This window comes from Carcharodon carcharias, chromosome 2, assembly GCF_017639515.1.
Source record: "Carcharodon carcharias isolate sCarCar2 chromosome 2, sCarCar2.pri, whole genome shotgun sequence".
NCBI classification, from domain to species: domain Eukaryota; kingdom Metazoa; phylum Chordata; class Chondrichthyes; order Lamniformes; family Lamnidae; genus Carcharodon; species Carcharodon carcharias.
The window spans coordinates 234299051-234321862 of NC_054468.1; the positions used below are offsets into that span (position 1 = coordinate 234299051).

At 45.6% G+C, this 22812-nt stretch overlaps 1 protein-coding gene across 1 annotated transcript in view; it reads right to left on the reverse strand.

The window, feature by feature from the left end:
* The window catches only part of LOC121288982 (adenylate cyclase type 8-like), a 217233-nt gene that overhangs the window by 106975 nt on the left and 87446 nt on the right, over window positions 1-22812 (reverse strand). The window contains exons 5-7 of the mRNA XM_041207846.1: window positions 18396-18523; window positions 3486-3644; window positions 1835-2171 (exon numbers count right to left, since the gene is read on the reverse strand). Coding sequence (XP_041063780.1) covers window positions 1835-2171; window positions 3486-3644; window positions 18396-18523 — 624 coding nt within the window. The remainder of the gene's footprint in view (window positions 1-1834; window positions 2172-3485; window positions 3645-18395; window positions 18524-22812) is intronic.

Consider the following 22812-nt stretch of genomic DNA (forward strand, 5'->3'; position numbering starts at 1 on the left):
TCTGGCTCCACCCATAGATTGCCCCCTTGGTCCCTTATGGGCCCTACTCTTTCCCTGGTTATCCTCTTCCCATTGATATACTTATAGAATATCTTGGGATTTTCCCTACTTTTACCAGCCACAGCTTTCTCATATCTCCTCTTTGCTCTCCTAATTGCTTTCTTAAGCTCCACCCTGCACTATCTGTTCTCCACTAATGCCTCTGCTGATTTGCTTCCCATGTACCTGCTAAAAGCCTCTCTTTTCCTTTTCATCGTAACCTGAATATCTCTGGTCATCCATGGTTCTCTGGGCTTGTTACTCCTTCCTATCACCCTAGAAGGAACATGTTGAGCCTGTACCCTCCCCATTTCCTTTTTGAACACCCCCACTGTTCCTCTGTAGATTTCCCCAAAAGTAACTGTTCCCAGTCTACCTTGGTCAGATCCTGCCTTATTTTACTAAAAATCCACTCTCCCCCAATCCAAAACATTTTTTTGCAATTTGTCGATTTCTATGTCCATAACAAACTTAAACTGTACCATGTTGTGATCACTATCACTAAAATGCTCCCCCACCACCACCTCAGCCACCTGTCCGGCTTCATTCCCCAGAATTAGGTCCAGCAATGCACCGTCCCTTGTTGGACCCTCTATATATTGACCTAAAAAGTTCTCCTGTACACATTTCAAGAAATCCACTCCATCCAAGCCCTTAACACTATGTCTATCCCAATTAATGTTGGGAAAGTTGAAATCACCTGATATAATTACCCTATTGTTATTGTTTTTACACACCTCCGCAAATTGTGCACATATTTGCTCCTCAATTTCCCACTGACTATCCAAAACATGTCAGATGGAATATGATGAGAAACATTGTGAGTTTACTCACTTTGGTAGAAAAAACAGGAAGGCAGAGTATTTCTTAAATGGTGAGTGGTTGGGAAGTGTTGGGGTCCAAAGGGACCTGGGTGTCCTTGTTCGAGTCACTAAAAGCTAACATGCAGGTGCAGCAAGCAATTAGGAAGGTAGATGGTATATTGGCCTTCATCGCAAGGGGATTTGAGTAACGGAGTAAAGATGTCTTGCTGAAATTGTATAGAGTCTTGGTGAGACTGCACCTGGAGTATTGTGTACAGTTTTGGTCCCCTTATCTAAGGAGGGATATCCTTGCTATAGAGGGAGTGCAATGGAGATTCACCAGACTAATCCCTGGGAAGGCGGGATTGTCTTTTAAGGAGAGATTGAGGAAACTGGGTCTGTATTCTCTAGAGTTTTGCAGAATGAGAGGTGATCTCATTGAAACTTACTAAATTCTTACAGGGCTGAACAGGGTGGATATGCATAGGATATTTCCCCGGGCTGGGGGGTCTAGAACCAGGGGACACAATCTCCGAATAAGGGGCAGGCCATTTGGGACTGAGATGAGGAGGAATTTCTTCAATCAGAGGGTGGTGAATCTTTGGAATTCTCTACCCCAGAGGACTGCAGAAGTTCAGTCACTGAGCTTGTTCAAAGGAGAAATTGATCGATTTCTGGAGAGTAATGATATCAAGTGATATGGAGATAGTGTGGGAAAGTGGTGTTCAGATAGATGATCGGCCGTGATCTAACTGAATGGTGGAGTAGGCTCGATGGGCTGAATTGCCTACTCCTGCTCCTAGTTTAATATGTTTGTCTGTGCAATCTACACTGTTTATTTTAAAGGTATAATCCAATTAACCTTCTTCAATCCCATCCCAAGCACTAAAAGGGAATTGTAGTGACACATGTCCTAGTACAGGGTACCGTGCAGCTGCCAACGGGCAGCTGGAGGGAGAGAATATTCCTAGATGCTATCAATTTCTACTCACTCTATTCAAGCCAATTATTCTGTTGAAGGGATGGTCGAGCCTCCATGGAGCCTCAGAGTCCATGGCTTGGAGCAGACTGGTCTCAATGTGAAAATTGCTACCGAATATGGTCTCCGTTTTCCTACGCTCAAAGAGTGATCTTGGAGTTCCACCGTCTGATCTTGCAATGCTAACTCGTATTTGAGGCATCACCCCACGGAACTCATCCTGCTGCTTGATGAAGAAAGTTTTAATCCGATACATCCTCAGGAAGTCACTGCGTTCCTGGCCATAAGCCTCTTCAGTTTCATATTCATTGCCCAAGCAGTTCAATGTTGCTTCCGAGATGTGGATTCGCCTGAGGGACAACCGGTAAATATTAATTATCCAGCCTACATTTCAATAGTACTTTCATTTTTCTAGTTCATCTTGGCAATTTGTAAACAATCTTATTCTACAAATTTATCACAACTGCCTCTCTCTCTCTCTCTCTCTTTGCGACTTCTTGTCTGCCTCATTGCTTCCCTGCCTCTTTCAGTATCTTTCTCTCTCCACCTCCTTTTCACGGCCTCTATCTGACAATTGGTAATTGTTTTTCAGTTGCTCGCTATCCCTTGTATTCCACCTTGATTGGTCTATCTCTTTTTTTCTCTCTTTGTCCTCCTCCGCCTGTAGTTGCTTGATGTTCCAAGTCTCTGTCTCAGTCTCTCTCTACACCTCTGACTGTGCTCACATGAAGCTGGGTTGCACTCTTTACCCTCTGCCTCCTGCACTATTCTCTCTCTCTCTCTGTCTGGCTGACTGTTGTGCTCTATCCCTCAGTCATGCTTTCTGTGTAGCAGTTGCTCTCTATCTCGGTTTCTCTCTGTCACTCAAATTTTCTCTGTTCATTAGTCACATTCTTTCCATTGAACCTTCAGACACTCTGTCCCTCAGCTGCCCTTCTTTGTCTCAGTCAGACTGTCTCTCACACTCCCCCCTTCCCCTCCCCCTGTCACTCTCTCCTTCCCTCCCTCATTTGTTTTAAGATTCAGTCATGGCTTAGTGGGTAGCACTCTCACCACCCCCCCACCCCCACTCAGAGGTTTGGGGGTTCAAGTTCCACTGCAAGGACTTAAACACAAGAACTAGGGGAAGGAGTAGTTCATTCAGCCATGAACCCAATCGGAAAAACCGTTTAGACCTGCATTCATATTTCCTGTTTTGTCAATCTGGGAAAAAGTTTAACCTGCCCCCCAGTACATTCTGAGGGAGTGCTTCATTGCTGCAGATGCTATTTTTTCAGATCAGACTTTAAAGTGAGGCCTTGTCTGGTGGTCTGGCCTATCAGAGGAATGTAAAAGTCCCCAGGGCACTATTTGAAGAGGAGTAATGGAGTTCTTGAAACAGGTCATTGGGTTTTTATCACATTGCTGCTTGTGGGAGCTTGGCTGCAAACAAATTTGCTACCGCTTATCCTACAGTGACTGCCCTTCAAAACTACTTCACTGGTGGCAAAGCACTTTGGGATGTCCTCGAGTCATTAAAAGGCTGAAATAATGCAAATCTTTCTTTCTTTTTGACGCTTACTCTGTTCCTCGATCACACACTCTGCACCGCAGTCACACTCGTTATGTCTTGGTTTGCTCTCTTTAACTCTTTCTCTATCTCACCATCTCTGGTATACTCTTACCCAGGTTCACCAGTAGTTTCTATCATGTCGGCAATGTTCACATCCAATGACCACACATCAAACTGCCACTTCCGCAGGCCCAGTACTCCACACAGGACAAAGCCAGAATGGATCCCTATCCGCATATCGATGTCTGATTGATAGCTCAACCGGATCTTCCTAAATGACAGAATGAATTGTTATTTCATTCATTTCTTTTAATGGAGAACCAGCTGGTACCATAGTGAGAGTTGAGTGGATGTTGACTGCATGAAGAAGGCTGAAGAGATGCCACAGTGTTGGAGACGGTTCTCCTTTTACAACTAGGGGCGAGGGGTAATTCAATCTGAGACCCAGGAATTAAAATAGTCATTTAAATAAAGCAGCCTAACACCTACCTGAACTCAATATCAATGAACTTCCCTTCCCAGCACCTATTCAGGTGTAAAGCACTGTGGGTGTGCCTGCACCACATGGACTGCAGCAGTTGAAGAAAGCAGCTCATCACTACCTTCTCAAGGGCAATTTGGGATGGCCAATAAATGCTGGACCAGCCAGCGACACCCGCATCCCATGAACAAATAAAATTAAAATTAATACTCCTCAGATTCTGATGCAGTCCATGTCCAAATGCAGCAAGACCTGAACATTATCCAGGTTTGGGCTGACAAGTGGCAAATAACATTAGCGTCACACAAGTGTCAGGCAATGACCATCTGTCATGAAGCTATTAATGTATATAATATTTTGGGAAATATTTTTCTTTGAAAATAGAAGTTTAATCTGCAGGTGTGTCTTAATTGGATTAAAGACAGTTAGTCTGGGTGCTTTGATATGTACTAGTTTTGATATGTAAGGGAGATAGCATGCATTTGCATTTTTTTGAATAGAGCATTCAAGAAGTGGGGTGAAAACTTGATGCCTTTCTAGCAGCTTCCAAGCAATATCACAGAATCACAGAATCACAGTGCAGAAGAAGACCTTTGGCCCATCGAGTCTGCACCGACATGTGAGAAACACCTGACCTACCCACCTAATCCCATTTACCAGCACTTGGCCCATAGCCTTGAATGTTATGATGAGCCAAGTGCTCATCCAGGTACTTTTTAAAGGATCTGAGGCAACCCACCTCCACCACCCTCCCAGGCAGCGCATTCCAGACCGTCACCACCCTCTGGGTAAAAAGGTTTTTCCTCACATCCCCCCTAAACCTCCTGGGAAAAGTGTCCTGCAGTCAGCATCACGGTGAAACAGTCTGGGAAGAGTGTCCTGCAGTCAGCATTGCGGTGAAGCAGTCTGGGAAGAGTGTCCTGCAGTCAGCATCACGGTGAAGCAGTCTGGGAAGAGTGTCCTGCAGTCAGCATCACGGTGAAGCAGTCTGGGAAGAGTGTCCTGCAGTCAGCATCACGGTGAAGCAGTCTGGGAAGAGTGTCCTGCAGTCAGCATCACGGTGAAGCAGTCTGGGAAGAGTGTCCTGCAGTCAGCATCACAGTGAAGCAGTCTGGGAAGAGTGTCCTGCAGTCAGCATCACAGTGAAGCAGTCTGGGAAGAGTGTCCTGTAGTCAGCATCACAGTGAAGCAGTCTGGGAAGAGTGTCCTGCAGTCAGCATCACAGTGAAGCAATCTGGGAAGAGTGTCCTGCAGTCAGCATCACAGTGAAGCAATCTGGGAAGAGTGTCCTGCAGTCAGCATCACAGTGAAGCAGTCTGGGAAGAGTGACTTGCAGTCAGCATCACAGTGAAGCAGTCTGGGAAGAGTGTCCTGTAGTCAGCATCACAGTGAAGCAGTCTGGGAAGAGTGTCCTGCAGTCAGCATCACAGTGAAGCAGTCTGGGAAGAGTGTCCTGCAGTCAGCATCACAATGAAGCAATCTGGGAAGAGTGTCCTGCAGTCAGCATCACAGTGAAGCAGTCTGGGAAGAGTGTCCTGCAGTCAGCATCACAGTGAAGCAATCTGGGAAGAGTGTCCTGCAGTCAGCATCACAGTGAAGCAATCTGGGAAGAGTGTCCTGCAGTCAGCATCACAGTGAAGCAGTCTGGGAAGAGTGTCCTGCAGTCAGCATCACAGTGAAGCAATCTGGGAAGAGTGTCCTGCAGTCAGCATCACAGTGAAGCAGGCTGGGAAGAGTGTCCTGCAGTCAGCATCACAGTGAAGCAGTCTGGGAAGAGTGTCCTGCAGTCAGCATCACAGTGAAGCAATCTGGGAAGAGTGTCCTGCAGTCAGCATCACAGTGAAGCAGTCTGGGAAGAGTGTCCTGCAGTCAGCATCACAGTGAAGCAGTCTGGGAAGAGTGTCCTGCAGTCAGCATCACAGTGAAGCAGTCTGGGAAGAGTGTCCTGCAGTCAGCATCACAGTGAAGCAGTCTGGGAAGAGTGTCCTGCAGTCAGCATCACAGTGAAGCAGTCTGGGAAGAGTGTCCTGCAGTCAGCATCACAGTGAAGCAGTTTGGGAAGAGTGTCCTGCAGTCAGCATCACAGTGAAGCAGTCTGGGAAGAGTGTCCTGCAGTCAGCATCACAGTGAAGCAGTCTGGGAAGAGTGTCCTGCAGTCAGCATCACAGTGAAGCAGTCTGGGAAGAGTGTCCTGCAGTCAGCATCACAGTGAAGCAGTTTGGGAAGAGTGTCCTGAAGTCAATTCTTCTTGAAAATAACAAGAGTGGCATCACAAGACAGCGCAAGAGAGCGGTGGAGAGATCAGAACCAGCCCGAGGGTGGGGATGCTTCAAAAAGTGATGTCATCACAAAGGTGAGAACTGATTTGGGAGTAGTGGGTAAGTGTTTTTCTCCAGTTTTTTTCTCCAGTTTAAAATAGATTAAGCTAAGGAAAGGTAAGAGTTCTAGTTTTTATTTAAAGCACAGAAATAATATAACACTTTTTTTACTGTATTTAACTTAAAACAGGGTTTTCTTTCAACTAGAAGCATGGCAGGGCAGCTCAGTCCCATGTTATGTATCGCCTATAACACACGGGAAGTCCTAGATGCTCCTTGCGCTCTGACCGATCACGTGTGCAGGAAGTGCCACCAGCTGCAGTTACTTGAGCTCCATGTTTCGGAGCCTGAGCGGCAGCTGGAGACACTGAGGTGCATCGCGAGGCTGAGAGTTTTGTGGATAACACACTTTTAGACGTGGTCACCCCACAGTTTACAGAAGTTCAGACAGAGAGGGAATGAGTGACCATCAGTCAGAAGAAAGGTGTCAGGCAGATAGTCAGGAAATCCCCAGGGTGCATCTCGCTCGTGAACAGTTTTTCTGTGTTGGAAAACGGTGAGAGTGACGGTTCCTCTGGGGAGTGCAGCCACACTCATGGCACTGTGAGTGGCTCAGCTGCAGAGTGGGGGAGGAAAAAGAGGGGAAGAGCAATAGTGGTAGGAGACTCGATAATAAGGGGAACAGACAGGCATTTCTGCAGCCCTAAACGTGACTCCAGGATGATATGTTGTCTCCCTGGTGTCAGGGTCAAGGGTGTCACTGAACGGCTGCAGGGCATTCTAAAGGGGGAGGGCAAACAGACAGAGATCGTGGTACCTATTGGTACCAACGACGTAGGTAGAAAGGGGGATGAGGCCCTGCAAGCAGAATTTAGGGAGCTAGGAAACAGATTTAAAAACAGGGCCTCAAAGTAGTAATCTCTGGATTACTTCTGGTGCCACACACTAGTGAGTATAGAAATAAGAGGTTAATCCAGATGAATGTGTGGCTAGAGAGATGGTGCAGGATGGAGGTCTTTAGATTTCTGGGACATTGGGACCATTTCTGGGGGCTGTACAAGGTGGATGGGTTGCACCTGAACCGGAATGAGACCAACGTCCTTGTGGGGAAGTTTGCTGGTGCTGTTGGAGAAGGTTTAAACTAACTTGGCAGGGGATGGGATCTTGAGAGGAGGTTCACAGCCAAAATTAGAAGAGAGAGCAAGTGAGTCTGGAAGGAATAGAAATTATAGGCCAGTTAAGGCACAAGGGAGCTTGACAAGGTTGGATGGTATTTATTTTAATGCAAGGAGTCTGATGAATAAGGCAGATGAGCTGAGGGCACAAATTAACATACAGGAGTTGATGTCATTGCTGTAACAAAGACAGGGTTGAGAGAAGGGCAGGATTGGCAGCTCAATATTCCAGGATATAGGGTCTTCAGGTGAGACAGGGAAGGAGGTAAAAGAGGAGGGGTATCACAATATTGATCAAGGAATCAATTACAACAGTAATGAGGGATGACATCTTCAAAGGCTCTTCAAATGAAGCTATATGGGTAGAACTGAAAAACAAAAAAGGAGCAGTCGCATTGCTGGGAGTGTACAATAGGCCCCCAAACAGCGAGAAATAGAAGAGCAGATCTGTAGGCAAATTTCAGAGAAGTGTAAAAATAATAGGCTAGTAATATTTGGGGATTTCAACTTCTGCAACATTAACTGGGTTAGTCATAGTGTGATAGGTTTAGAGGGAGCAGAATTCTTAAAAGGCATCCAGGAGAGCTTTTTAAGCCAGTACGTAGAAGGTTCTACAAGAGACGGGGTGGTCCTGGACTTAATTTTAGGGAATGAAGCCAGGCAAGTGGTAGAGGTATCAGTGGGGGAGCATTTTGCAGATAGTGATCATAACTCTGTTAGATTCAAGGTTGTAATGGAAAAGGACAAGGATGGGCCTGAAATCAGAGTTCTAAATTGGGGGAAGGCCAAATTTTAATAAGATCAGATATGATTTGGCCAGAGTGGACTGAGAGCAGCTACTTTTAGGTAAATCTGCATCAGAGCAGTGGGACTCATTCAAGAAGGAAATAGGGAGAGTACAGGACCAACATATTCCAGTAAAGACAAAGGGTGGGACCAACAAATCCAGGGAACTCTGGTTGTCGAGAGATATGCTATACAGGATTGGATAAAGTGAACAAGGGAGGTTTATGGCAGATACCGAGGGCTCAAAACAACTGAAGCCCTAGAAGAATATAGAATGTGTAGGGGGGAACTTAAAAGGGAAATTAGGAGAGCAAACAGGGGGCATGAAAAAACATTGGCAGGTAAAATAAAGGAAAATCTAAAGTTATTTTACAAGTGCTTTAAGACTAAGAGGATAACTAAGGAAAGAGTAGGGCCCATTAAGGACCATAGTGGTAACTTGTGTGTGGAGCCGGAAGATGTAGGTAGGGTTCTAAATGAATACTTTGTGTTGATGTTCACAAGTGAGAGGGACGAGGTGGGTATGGAAATCAGGCAGAAGGACTGTGATATAATTAAAGAAATTAGCATACAAAGGGAGGAGATTCTAAGTGGTCTGGCAGGCTTAAAAGTAGACAAATCTCCAGGCCCGGATGAAATGTATCCCAGGCTGTTGAGTGAGGCAAGGGAGGAGATAGCAGGGGCACTGGCAATAATTTTCAATACCTCACTGGCCACAGGAGAGCTGCCAGAGGACTGGAGGACAGCCAATGTGGTACTGTTATTCAAGAAGGGAGGAAGGGATAGATAAACCAGGGAACGACAGCCATTCAGTACAACCTCAGTGGTGGGGAAACTGTTGGAAGCAATTCTGAGGGACAGAATTAATCTACACGTGGAGAGGCAGGGATTAATCAAGGACTGTCAGCATGGCTTTGTTAAGGGGAGGTCATTTCTGACCAATTTGATTGCATTTTTCGAAGAGGTGACCAGGTGTGTAGATGAGGGCAATGCATTTGACGTAGTCTACTTGGGCTTCAGCAAGGCTTTTGATAAGGTCCCACATGGGAGACTGATAACGAAGGTAAGAGCCCATGGGATCCACGGCAATTTGGCAAATTGGATCCAGAATTGGCTGAGTGGCAGGAAGCAGAGGGTGATGGTCGAGGGGTGTTTTTGTGACTGGATGCCTGTGTCCAGTGGGGTTCCACAGGGATCGGTGTTGGGTCCCTTCCTGTTTGTGGAAATATAAATGATTTAGACTTGAATATAGGAGGGTTGATCAGTAAGTTCGCGGATGACATGAAAAATGGTGGGGTGGTAAATAGTGAGGAGGATAGCCTTAGATTACAGGAGGATATAGACGGACTGGTCAGATGGGCTGATCAGCCTCAGATGGGCTGATCAGTGTCAAGTGGAATTTAATCTGGATAAGTGTGAGGTGATGCACTTGGGCAGGACAAACAAGGCACGGGAATACATGATGAATGGTAGGACCCTGGGAAGTACCGAGGATCAGAGGGACCTTGGTGTGCATATCCACCGGTCCCTTAAGATAGCGGGGCAGGTAGATAAGGTGGTTAAGAAGGCATATGGGATCCTTGCCTTTATTAGCTGAGGCATAGAATATAAGAGCAGGGAGGTTATGCTGGAACTGTATAAAGTGCTGGTTAGGCCACGGCTAGTGTATTGCATGCAGTTCTGGAATCCGCATTATAGGAAGGATGTGATTGCACTAGAGAGAGCGCAGAGGAGATTTACCAGGATGTTGCCTGGGCTGGAGAGTTTTAGCTATGAAGAGAGATTGGATAGACTGGGGTTATTTTCCCTGGAGCAGAGAAGGTTGAGGGGGGACATGATTGAGGTGTATAAAATTATGAGGGACATAGATAGGGTAGACAGGAAGGAACTTTTCCCCTTGGTGGAAGGATTAATAACCAGTGGCATAGATTGAAGGTAAGGTGCAGGAGGTTTAGAGGGGATGTGAGGAAGAATTTTTTCACCCAGAGGATGGTGGGAATCTGGAACTCACTGCCTAAAAGGGTGATAGAGGCAGAAATCCTCATTACATTTAAGAATTATTTGCATGTGCACTTGCGATGCCATGGCATACAAGACTATGGGCCTGGTGCTAGTAAATGGGATTAGAATAGTTAGGTACTTGTTTGGCCTGTGCAGACTCAATGGGCCGAGGGGCCTTGTTCTGTGCTGTAGACCTCTATGACTCTATGGGCAGAATTTTCCCCCCGCCGGGGTGGGGGGGGGGGAGGTGGGGGGGGGAGTTCAGGAGTGGATACATGGAGGCGCACCTCCTATTGGTGCCCCCAATTGGGGGCGCGCCACCATTTTACATGGGCAAGCTAATTAAGGCCCACTCAGCGTGACATCCGCAAGGAAGCACCATGTACTCTCCCTGTGCAGGAAAAGAGGGACTCCTATGCGTGTGGAAGAGCGCACTCATCTCCCTGAGGCTAAGTGCTGCCTCAGGGATATCAGCTCCACAATCAAAAATGTTAAAAACAGAAAAAAAAAATTCCCTGACACCTCCCCTCATGTGACACTGTCCATCACTTGGGACATGTCCATCACTTTTAGGTAAACTTTTATTAAATGTTTAAAAACCTACATGAAACCGCATCCTGCCCGGATGAGGTTTGATGCTTTTTCTAATGCCCGCCAGGGCTCCCGGCCTCTCCACTAACCTTAAGGTTGGACGGGCAGGTTCACTGATTACATTAATGAGTTTGTCAATGGCCTCAATAGACCATTGACAGGTCAGCAGGAGCACAGCTGATTCGGCTGAGCCCCCACCCACCTGAAAATTGAAATGAGGTGGGGTGATTTCGGGAGTTCCGCCCAACATCATCCCGCGTCTTTTTACATGTCGGCGATCGGGGGGGCGGAGCCCACTCACCGACCAGGAAATCCTGAATTATGACACTATGTTTATATTATTAATAAAATTGGTACAATGAATGGGGTTTCATTGTTAAAAGGTAAAGTTCAAAGAGACTGGTGAGACAATGAGAATTTGAATTCAATCAGTGGTGGTAGGTAGAACATCTGTAGTTTTTGGGTGTGAAGGGCAGAGGCAATGAGAGATCAAAAGGCAACTGGTCCAACTGGCTCCACAGTGAAAACAACCCCATTTTGAATGTGTAAGGTGAAAATGCTTTGTCTGGTATCTGGTTAAGTCTAAGGGTTGCTGTTGCCTTAATGGAGATTCGTTTGGGAATTTGTTAAAAGTTATGATAGTAGTAATTTGTAGCCATGTGTATATATATTTTTAATTTGTAAATTAATAAAGTTTCAATTAGTTTAATGCAAGACATCAAGAACTGATGGTCTGATTCCTGAATTTAGAGTCGCATCTCAAACATAACACTTAAAATTATAGGTTATGACAGTCGCTTAAAGTTTCCCTCTGGGGTTTTAAAATAACTCCACTTTACCAACTGCTTTGGTCATACACCATCTCAAACAAGAGAGAATCCAATCATCGACCCTTCATGTTCAATGGCATTACCATCACTGGAATCTCACACTATCATCATCCTGGGGGTCACCACTGACCAGAAACTGAACTGGACTAGCCATATAAATACTGTGGCTACAAGAACAGATCAGGGGCTATGAATCATGTGGCTCACCTCCTGACTCCTCAAAGCCTGCCCACCATCTACAAGGCACAAGACAGGAGTGTGATGGAATACTCTCCAATGGCCTGGATGAGTGCAACTCCCACAACACTCAAGAAGCTTGACACCATCCAGGACAAAGCAGCCAGCTTGATTGACACCATATCCACAAACATTCACTCCCTCCACCACCGACGTACAGTAGCAGCAGTGTGTACCATCTACAAGATGCACTGCAGAAACTCATGAGGGCTCTTTAGACAGCATCTTCCAAACCCACAACCACTACCATCTAGAAGGACAAGGGCAGTAGATAGATGGGAACACCACCACCTGGAAGTTCCCCTCCAAGTCACTCACCATCCTGACTTGGAAATATATCAGCTGTTCCTTCACTGTCGCTGGGTCAAAATCCTGCAACTCCCTCCCTAACAGCACTGTGGGTGTACCTACACCACATGGACTGCAGCAGTTCAAGAAGGCAGCTCACCACCACATTCCCAAGGGCAACCAGAGATGGCAAGTAAATGCTGGCCCATCCACCGAAGCCCACATCCCATGAATTAATAAAATAAAAAAAATTCCAAGCCTTTTTAATTCCAGTTCTCTGACATCTATACCCGTCAATTTATTTTATTCTAGACTCCCTACCCCCTTCTCCCTACCCCACCTCTCAAAATCACTCTCCTACTGAGGGATAAATCTGAGGAGACAATATGAAACCCCTAAGCCAGTCAATCCTCCCACCACAATGGTTTGCTGTGACCTACCTCATTGTGGGGGGAGACCTGCAAAACCAAAAACTCTCCAGTGAGTAACACTAGCAGGTTAGTCTTTATTACCTAACCCTACCTGCCTGAGTCCAAGCCCATTCTCTGTCAGCATTTATGTAGCACTCTGCAAATAATTTCCCCAGTGTCTGCTGACCATCCGATACCAGGTGTCTTGGTCTAATGGATATCCTTGGAATCCTGGATGCAATATGATGCAAATTAAAAGAGCATAATTCTCTTATTTACATTTGTTTTGTGGGAAAACATAAACCCACTGCCACCACTGGTAATGGGAGGAGGAATCAGGAGGTGAATAGTGGCAGAGAGCATTGTTGAAAACAGTTCCACTCATGATCCACCACTGAAGGTCAAATTGAAGTCTGGATCAAATGGTCTACCTAAATGTAATAAAACCCACTGGTTACTACTGTCCTTCAGGGAGGACAAACCCCTGTCCCTATTTGGTCTGGCCAACATGTGACTCCAGACCCACACTATATGGCTGATGTCAAATGTCCTCAGGGTAGCTAGAGATGGACTATAAATACTAGTCTACAAATGTTACTTATATCGCAATAACACATTGGCCCAAATCTTCCAGACAGCTTTGAAACTGAGTGCATTGTTGAATATACTCAGCAACTGAGCATTCACAATCCCCTGGGGTAGAGAATTCTAAAGATTCACAAGTGAAGAAATTTCTCCTCCTCTCAGACCAAAATAGCCGACCCTTATCCTGAGACTGTGATCCTGTGTGCCAGGGGAACATCCTCCCAGCAGCTACCCTGTCAACGCCCATTAGATATTCTATGTGCTGCAATATGACCTCCTGGGAAGATGGTGATGTAAGGGTCATGTCTTTGGCCTGGTAACCTAGAAGTCCATGCTACTGCTCTTGAGATATGGGTTCAAATCCCATGATAGCAGCTGGTGGAATTTAAATTTAGTTTTTAAAATCTGGAATAAAAAGCTAGTCTAATTAATGTTCTTTAGGGGAGGAAATCTGCTATCCTTACCTGGTCTGGCCTATATGTAGCTCCAAACCCACAGCAATGTGGTTGACTCTGAAATGGCTGAGCAAGGCCCTCAGTTCAAGGGCAATTAGGGATGGACAACAAATGCTGGTTTTTCCAGACACGCCCACATCCCATGAAACAATTCTTTTAGAAATCTCCTAAACCCTAAGGAGTACAGGCCTAGTTTCCTCAATCCCTCCTCAAGGGGCAATTGCGAACTTTCATTAAGTTTAGAATCTTTATGGAAAAGGACAAGGAGAGATCAAATGTGAAAATATTCAATGTTAGGACAGCTTTCTTTTTTACAGAGGTGAAAAGGTCCAGGTGGATTTGAATCAAAAATTGGTAGGCAAATATGAGAAAAACCTTTTTTATGCATTGAATGGTTAGGATCCGCACTGCCTGAGAGTATGGTGGAGGTAGGTTCATTCAGAAAGGAATTGAATCATTATCTGAAAAGGAAAGATTTGCAGGGCTACAGGGAAAAGGCAGGGGAGTGGTACTGGGTGAATTGCTTGAGAGAGAATGCACAGGCATGATGGACCAAATGGCCTCCTGTGCTATAGCCATTCTATGATTCTAAAACAATAATTGAGCAATAGCAGGTCTTCAAACAGAGATAGTTTGGGTATAGAGTTCACACATGGCTAAAGAGAGAAAGCTAGACCTCCCTGGATGACTAAAGATGTAAATTAAAATGAAAAGAAAAAGGTTTATCATAAAACAGTAGAAAACCAAGCTAAGTACAGAAAATCCTTAGAACCAAGAAAGGAATTAAGGGAGCCAGACAGAGTAATATAGAACAGTGGGTACTTAAAAGGGAACTCAAAAGTTTTTTTTATTTACAGACAAATAGTAAAAGGACAGACAAACAGAAGGGTGGAGCAATCAGGGACCAAAAAGGAGAACTTCTTGAGGAGACAGAGAACATGGCCATGCTATTAAATGAACACTTTGGGCTAAACTTTATGTTCTGTCCAGGGGGCGGGTTGGCAGACAGGCAGGGGCATAACATTGGGGAATGACATTTATGCCCAATGATGATCACTCACCTTGAGAAGAGCGGTCAGAGAGGTGGACCTGCAGGACTTACACGGAGCGAGGAGAGAATAAATACAGCACAGGGAGGCTGCGGCCCACACTGACTTCGAAAGGAGAGTGAGAAAAACAAACTGTGACATCACAGGAAAGAAACAATCTGATTGGCTGGGGAAGAAGCTAACTGTTTGGTGAGTATCTGGTAAGTATTTACGATTTATTCTATTCCTAAGGTTTAAAATAAAGTAGGAACTGTGCTTTTTGGTAAGGTTTATTAAGTAGGACCAACTACAATAATTTTCTACTTGGATAAAACAGCAGCAGCTCGGGAGCTAAAACAGCTGAGTGGAGAGACAGCTGGGAATTGAAAACAGTGCGAATATAGAAACATAAATTTCTAAACAAGCACACGGAAGGTAAGAATTTATAGGCACAGGAGAGGGAGCTGATTTGTGAGTAATGGGCAAAGAATTTCTATTTTCTACTAATCTCCAGTTTATAGTTAATAGTACAAGATTAAAGTTAAAGTAAGTTAAAGTAAGTAAAGTTTAAGCAATAAGGTGATTGAAAGGTTTAAGTTGAAGGCATGGGAGGACAGCTCAGCCAAGCAGAATGCCTGTCCTGTCGCATGTGGGGAGTTGTGGACCCTTCTCGTGACCCAGACCAGCTCCATGTGCAGGAAGTGTCACTGGCTGCACAAGCTTAAGCTCCGTGTTTCAGAGCTTGAGCAGCGACTGGAGTCACTGAGCTGCATCCGTGAGGCAGAGATCTACGTGGATAGCACGTTCAGAGAGGTGGTCACACCACGTTAGGGGCAAGTCGGCAGATAGGGAATGGGTGACCGCGAGGCAGTCCAAGAGAAACAGGAAAGTAGTGCAGGAGTCCCCAGGGGTCCCGATTACTAACTGGTTTTCCATTCTGGATATCGGTGAGGGCGATGGATCCTTGGAAGAGTGCAGCAAGCATGAAGCCTGTGACACCATGGGTGGGCCAGCTGTACATGAGGGGAGGAAGAAGAGCAGAAGGGCAGTGCTGATAGGGGATTCTTTACTTAGGGGAACAGACAGGCGTTTCTGCAGCCGTCAACGTGACTCCAGGATAGTTTGTGGCCTCCCTGGTGCTTGGATCAAGGATGTCACAGAACAGCTGCAGGATATTCTTGTGGGGGAGGGTGAACAGCCAGAGGTCGTGATCCACATTGGTACTAAATACACAGGTAGGAAGGGGCATGTGGTCCTGCAATCGGAACTTAGGGAGCTGGCCCAGCCAGCAAAGCCCACATCCTGTGAATTAATTCTTTTAAAAGATAGAAAATTAGCAAGCAGGACCTCTAAAGTAGTAATCGCTGGTTACTCCCAGTGCCACATGCCAGGGGACAATTTCAAAGTTCACGGATGACACAAAACTTGGGAGAATTGTAAACTGTGAGGAGGAGAGTGTAGAACTTCAAAAGGACATTGACACATTGGTGGAGTGGGCAGGTAGGGGGCAGATGAAGTTCAATGTGGAGAAGTGTGAGGTGATACATTTTGGTACAAAGAACATGGAGAGACAGTATAAAATAAAGGACACCATTCTAAAGGTTGTGCAGGACCAGAGAGACCTGGGTGTATATACACATAAGTCATTAAAGGACAGGTAGAGAGAGCTGTTTCTAAAGCATACAGTATTCTAGACTTCATTAATAGGGGCACAGAGTACAAAAGCAGGGAGGTTATGATGAGCTTATATAAGACACTGGTTAGACCTCAGCTGGAGGGTTGTGTACAGGTCTGGGTCCCACACTATAGGAAGGATGTGAACACACTGGAGACAGTACAGAAGAGGTTTATGAGAATGGTTCCAGGGATGAGATAATTCAGTTATGAGGAAAGATAGGAGAAGTTGGGACTGTTTTCCTTGGAGAGGAGAAGGCTGAGAGGACACTTGATAGAAGTTTTCAAAATCATGAGGGGTCTGGACAGAGTAGAGGGATGGGAAGGGTGAGGGGTGAGAAAGGTGAGGGGATGGGGGGGTGGGAAAGGTGAGGAGGGGAGGGAGTGGGGGGGGTGGGAATGGTGGGAGGGATGGGAAAGGTGAGGGGTGGTGGGGGTGAGAAAGGTGAGGGAGCAATGGGGTTGAGGGTGTGGAGAAGGTGGGAGGGTGGGGAATGGGGGATGGAGATGGGGGTGCAGTGGAGGGTTGGAGGGATGGGGGGTGGGGGTGGGGGCATAGGGAAGGTGGGTGAGGGCGAAACCTGTCCCATTCATAACAGATCGAGGCCTAGGGATCACAGTTTTAAGGTGCTTTGCAAAAGAAACAAATATGAGGTGAGAAAAAACTTTTTCACACAGTGAGTGGTTCGGGTTTGGAATGCACCACCTGGAAGTGTGGTGGAGGCAGGTTCAATTGAGGCATTCAAGACATCATTGGGTGATTATTTAAATAGAAACAATGCGCAGGGTTACAGGGAAAAGGCAGGAGAATGGCTCTGGGTTAAAATGCTCAGAGAGCCGGTGCAGACAAGATGGACCGAATGGCCTCCTTCTGCACCATAACAATTCTGTGATGCCCTTCCTGGCACCTACTTGCCTGCTGCCATTTGACTGGCCAGCAGCTCTTGGAGGCAGGACATCCTCCCCAGTCTGATTGGTCCCCTCGCCACTCTGCTCATGGTGTCCTGGCCTGCAATCTGATTGGTCACTGAGATCCCCCTCTTCCCAGCCTACAGTCCAATTGGGCATAGAGTTCCCCTCTTGTCCTGATCTACAGTCAGATTGGCCGTGGAGTTCCCCTCTCGTCCCGGCCTACAGTCTGATTGGTCCCCTCTCGTCCCGGCCTACAGTCTGATTGGTCCCCTCTCGTCCCGGCCTACAGTCTGATTGGTCCCCTCGCGTCCCGGCCTACAGTCTGATTGGTCCCCTCTCGTCCCGGCCTACAGTCTGATTGGTCCCCTCTCGTCCCGGCCTACAGTCTGATTGGTCCCCTCTCGTCCCGGCCTACAGTCTGATTGGTCCCCTCTCGTCCCGGCCTACAGTCTGATTGGTCCCCTCTCGTCCCGGCCTACAGTCTGATTGGTCCCCTCTCGTCCCGGCCTACAGTCTGATTGGTCCCCTCTCATCCTGGCCTACAGTCTGATTGGTCCCCTCTCGTCCCGGCCTACAGTTCGATTAGGCGTGGATTTCCCCTTTGCACCTCTAATTGGCCTTCTTCCCAATGGCCATCTAACACTTAATTGGGTGAGCCGAGATGGTGGGGACAGCAGCAAGCAGACCATTCGTTTCCGTTCCGCTTCCCTCATCTCACTGAGAAACATAAAATCCAGCCTATCGAAGCGCCATCTATCAAACAATATGCCTGTTCTCTCAGGTGGGCATAAATATCCCAAGTCACTATTCGAAGAAGAGCAGAGGGTGTTCTCCCTGGTGTCGTGACCAATATTCATTCCTCAACCAACATAAACAGGCTATCTGGTCAGTTATTTCTTTGCTGTTTGTGGGAGCTTGCTGTGTGCAAATTGACTGCTTCATTTCCTACACTACAACAGTGACTAAACTTCAAATGTACTTCACTGGTTGTGAAACGCTTTGGGACCTCCTGAGGTGGTGGAAGGCACTATAGAAATGCAAATCTTTTCCTTTCCTGTCCTTTTATTCCCAATTTATAACTTACGTAGTGTAACCGAATGTCTTCTTTAAACTTAAAAAAGGCACAGATACAAAAGAAATTTTTGATTTTTGTTTTAAGCTATAAAGTTTTTGGTGATTGTACCAAGTCAGAGAAAGGTGCAAATACCTGAATGAAGTGGTCCTGCAGTGGGTGTTAATCTGTTTTCTTACCGAATTGCTCGTATCATCCCTAGGCCCAGCTGGACACAGCAGTGGGCATGATCATTACGTGGTTCAGGCAGTCCTGAAACGGCATAGTAGCAGTCACCCAGAATCTTGATTCGCAGACAGTTGAGTTCCTGTTGAGCAGAAGGCAGAAGGTTTAAATCAATCTCTTCTTTGGTGAATTTTTACCTTCTTCTTCTGAAGAACTTTTTCCTTTATTGACTCAAATAATCCAGGAATTACTAGACACTAGAAGCAGGAGTCCTTCAACCCAGAAACTATCTGATCCACCTAGTCTGTTAGAGAAAATGCGGAGATATTCATGTGCTCTCTAGCTGATTGGATTTTCCTCTGCAGTGTTCCTCTAATTCTGGCCTCCTGGGCATTCCTAGTTATATTTGCTCTACTACTGCAGGCCATGTCTTAATTTTCTCGGCCCCAAGCTCAGGAATTCCTCTCTGCCTCTCTATTTCATAGTCCTCCTTTAAAAAGCGCCTTAAAACCGACCTCTTTGACCAAGGTTTGGTCATCTGACCTAATATCTCCTTATGAGGGTCATTGTCACACTTTGTTTTATAATACTCCTGTGAAGTGCCTTGTAGTGTTTCATTATGTTAAAGGTGCTTTATAAATATAAGTTGTTGTTAATACCCTGGCCTAGATTTTAGGCTCGGGCTCATGAAATGCAAGTTGTGTGATTTTGTGGGTTCGCTAACGCATGCCTGACTCATGTCTGATTTTTGCCCAGGATTTTTGTTTTCTTATACAAGGGCAAAGTCCAATGTGCAGTGCAAGAGGAGTGTGCGAGAGAAGGCAGGGCAGTTAGAAGGCCTGCTTGGGGTCTCAGAAACAACAGCCCAGCTCCTAATATCATCCTGATGGCCCCGAAAGCTCATCCCTCTCCTCTCCCATCCACTCCTTTTGCTTCCTCCATGACCCCCCTACATCCCATGCCCCCTCCATTCCTCCCATGCCATCCATGATCCCTCAGATATCCCATGTCCCAGTCATATCGCTCATGCTTTCCCCATAGCCACTCACCTGGTATCCATTCTGTACAGTCCTCAAGAGCCATGCAATAACAATGGGAGCAGATGAAAAAAATTAAATCTGTGACAGTCTAATAAAACTGCCATTCAAACCTCCATCATTAATACTACAAAAATATAGGCCCATAGAGAAAATTGCTAAATCCCTTAAGTGACCATTCAATCATGTAAACAAATAACCATGTATTCAGGAACCACATAAAGGCAGATTATATTATTACAACCTTTTAAAACTGTCAATTACTCCTCTGAGTAACTGTGTAAACTGAGCTGAGTATTCTATAGTTTTTAGAACTCAGCCAAGCATTCATAATTACCACAGCTTTAAAAAACCATTACACTCTAAACAATGAAACTGAAAGACCAGATGGTTTTTCATTTCCATTTCAAACCAGATTTCTCATCAATCAATGGAGTGGAGTAGGTGCTATTTTTTCAATTTTCACCAGCAGGGTTGTATTTTTCAAAGTAAAAAAACATCTGGACATTTAAATTGCAGGCCAAACATTCTCAAGCACTTTTCTAAGTTTTGAGTGCATTATGGCACTTACTTCATTTGGAAAAGTACTGTAACGCATGTCAATGCTTACGCAATAGTGGTCAATGTAATGGTCAACTTACATTTTCAGAACAGAGCTCTATGATCAATCCCTGCATTAAAGATACATATACATTATAATAATGCATCTAATAGTGACAGTTGACGTTGTCAAAACATTCAATGGTTAGCTGTCAGAATGTTCCAGACTCCTCAGCAGACTCCGCCCCCCCCCCCACCATTGGTAACAAACTCACCATGGTGTGATTTTTCCAAAACCCGCACCAGCACACAAAAATGGCAGGGAGAAGGAAATTCAGACTTGCTATGGTCCTCCCATGGTGGCTCTGACATCAAAAGCGGTACGTGCATGTGTTGCACCAAAGGTCTTCCCAGCCAGTGAAAAGGCCACGTACAAATTGGCACGGGGGTCAGAAAAGCTGAGGAACATTGGCTCTCCAGCAAAAAAACTAAGTTCAGTCCTTCATGTCCCAATTTCCACTTCCATTAAGAGATGTTAATCCATCCCCCTATGTCCACTGGGGAGTTACGCAAAAAGAAAGTTCGACTGGTCTATTACCTTCTTTGCACTTAAGAAACATATCCAGGAACCTGTGCAGAACAGGAGAATGGCTCTCAATTCTGAAACAGGCAAGGGCCTTAGGATTAGTTTTTAATTTGTTTTCTTTTATTCATTCATGGCATGGGAGCATCACTGGCTGGGCCAGCATTTATTGCCCATCCCTAATTGCCCTTGTTCAGAGAGCATTTAAGAGTCAACCACATTGCTGTGGGTCTGGAGTCACATGTAGGCCAGACCAGGTAAGGACAGCAGATCTCCTTCCCTAAAGGATATTAGTGAACCAGATGGGTTTTTACCTCAATGGTTTCATGATCATCATTATTAGTTCCAGATTTATAATTCCAAATATTTATTGCATTCAAATTCCACCATCTGTTGTGGTGGGATTTGAACCCAGGTCCCCAGAGCATTACCCTGGGCCTCTCATACTAGCCCAGGGACAATACCACTATGCCACTGCCTACCCTTGCTTATGATGGCAAGACCAGCATTCATTGCCCATCCTTAAGTTTCTTGAAAAGGTAGTGGGGAGGATATATAAGAAGAGATTGGCAGCCAACATAAACGGGAATCTAAAAGTCTTCTATAAGCATATTATGATTCCAGCTGATGATACTACTGAACAAGCCATATCCCAGCGTGGAACCCGGCTTGATAGATCCTAACTTTTATTTTTTGTTTAGAAACATGGAGAGTGGCTACTAACAGAGTCACAGGAGTCAGCTGATGAACTTTTAACACAGGAATAAAAAATTTATTAAACAGAAAAAAATAAATTATATTCCAATATGCCTTCACTCACAAGTATACCTTTACAGATATATACAGATTTGTCAGGATAACATAAGTTACAAATTATATCTTATACTCTAATGTTCCCAATAAGTACACAGTCCACGTAAACCAATAAGTGACCTGTGGTAAGGCATACCACACTCTGAAACCAAGTAACAGATGCCACCCCAAACAGATGCTATGGATCTTTCATCAATTCCCCCCGGCGCTTGTCTCACTGTGAACCAACTGGTCTCACTGAACTCCATCTTTCACATGAGGATTTCCACTCTTGAAGAACCTGCTTTGGAATTTTCTCCCAAATGATGCTTTCTCTCAGACGCCTTCTGCAAGGGTCCACCTCCAGGGTTTCAAACTCTCCTTCCAATGTTCATAATACAAGGAGGGTGCAAGGAGGCTTCAGGGTGATTTAGACAAGTTGTGTGTGTGGGCAAACACATGGCAGATGCAGTATAACGTGGAAAAATGTGAAGTTATATGCTTCTGTGTGAAAAAGAGACAGGCAGAGTATGATTTAACTGGTGATATATTGGGAAATGTGGATGTACAAAGGGGTCTGGGTGTCCCCATACACCAGTCAATGAAAGTAAACATGCAGGTGCAGCAAGCAATTAGGAAGGCAAATGGTATGTTGGCCTTCATTGCAAGAGGATTTGAGTTCAGAAGTAGGGATGTCTTACTGTGGTTATACAGGGCCTTGGTGAGACCACACCTGGAGTATTGCATGCAGTTTTGGTCTCCCTACCTAAGAAATTATATACTTGCCATAGAGGGAGTGCAGCGAAGGTTCACTAGGCTGATACCGGGGATGGCAGGACTGTCGTATGAAGAGAGATTGATTTTACTGGGCCTGTATTCACTGGAGTTTAGAAGAATGAGGGGGGATCTGATTGAAATGTATAAAATTCTAACAGGGCTAGACAGATGCAGGGAGGGTGTTTCCCCTGGATGGGGAGTCTAGAACCAGGGGCCACAGTCTCAGGACACGGGGCAGGCCATTTAGGACTGAGATAAGGAAACATTTCTTCACCCAGAGGGTGGTCAACCTGTGGAATTCTCTACCACAGAGGCTGTGGAGGCCGGGTCACTGAGTATATTCAAGAAAGAAATTGATAAATTTTTGGATATTAGGGGCATCAAGGGGTATGGAGAGAAAACGGGAATACGGCGTTGAGATAGAGGATCAGCCATGATCATATTGAATGTCGGAGCAGGCTCGAAGGGCCAAATGGCCTACTCCTGTTCCTAGTTTCTACGTTTCTATGTTCCTCTCCCTTGGATCGCCACATGCCTTGAAGCTTTCTTCCATGCATTCCCTCTCACTGCCTCAGCCATGTCAACAGAACGCCACTGCTTCACATGCCCATAGTGAGGAGTTACAGACCTCTGGCTGTCCTCTTGGATCTTCTGGCTTCTTGCGAGCCTATATTGCTTTAAATCTGCATTCTGCAGCTTCTC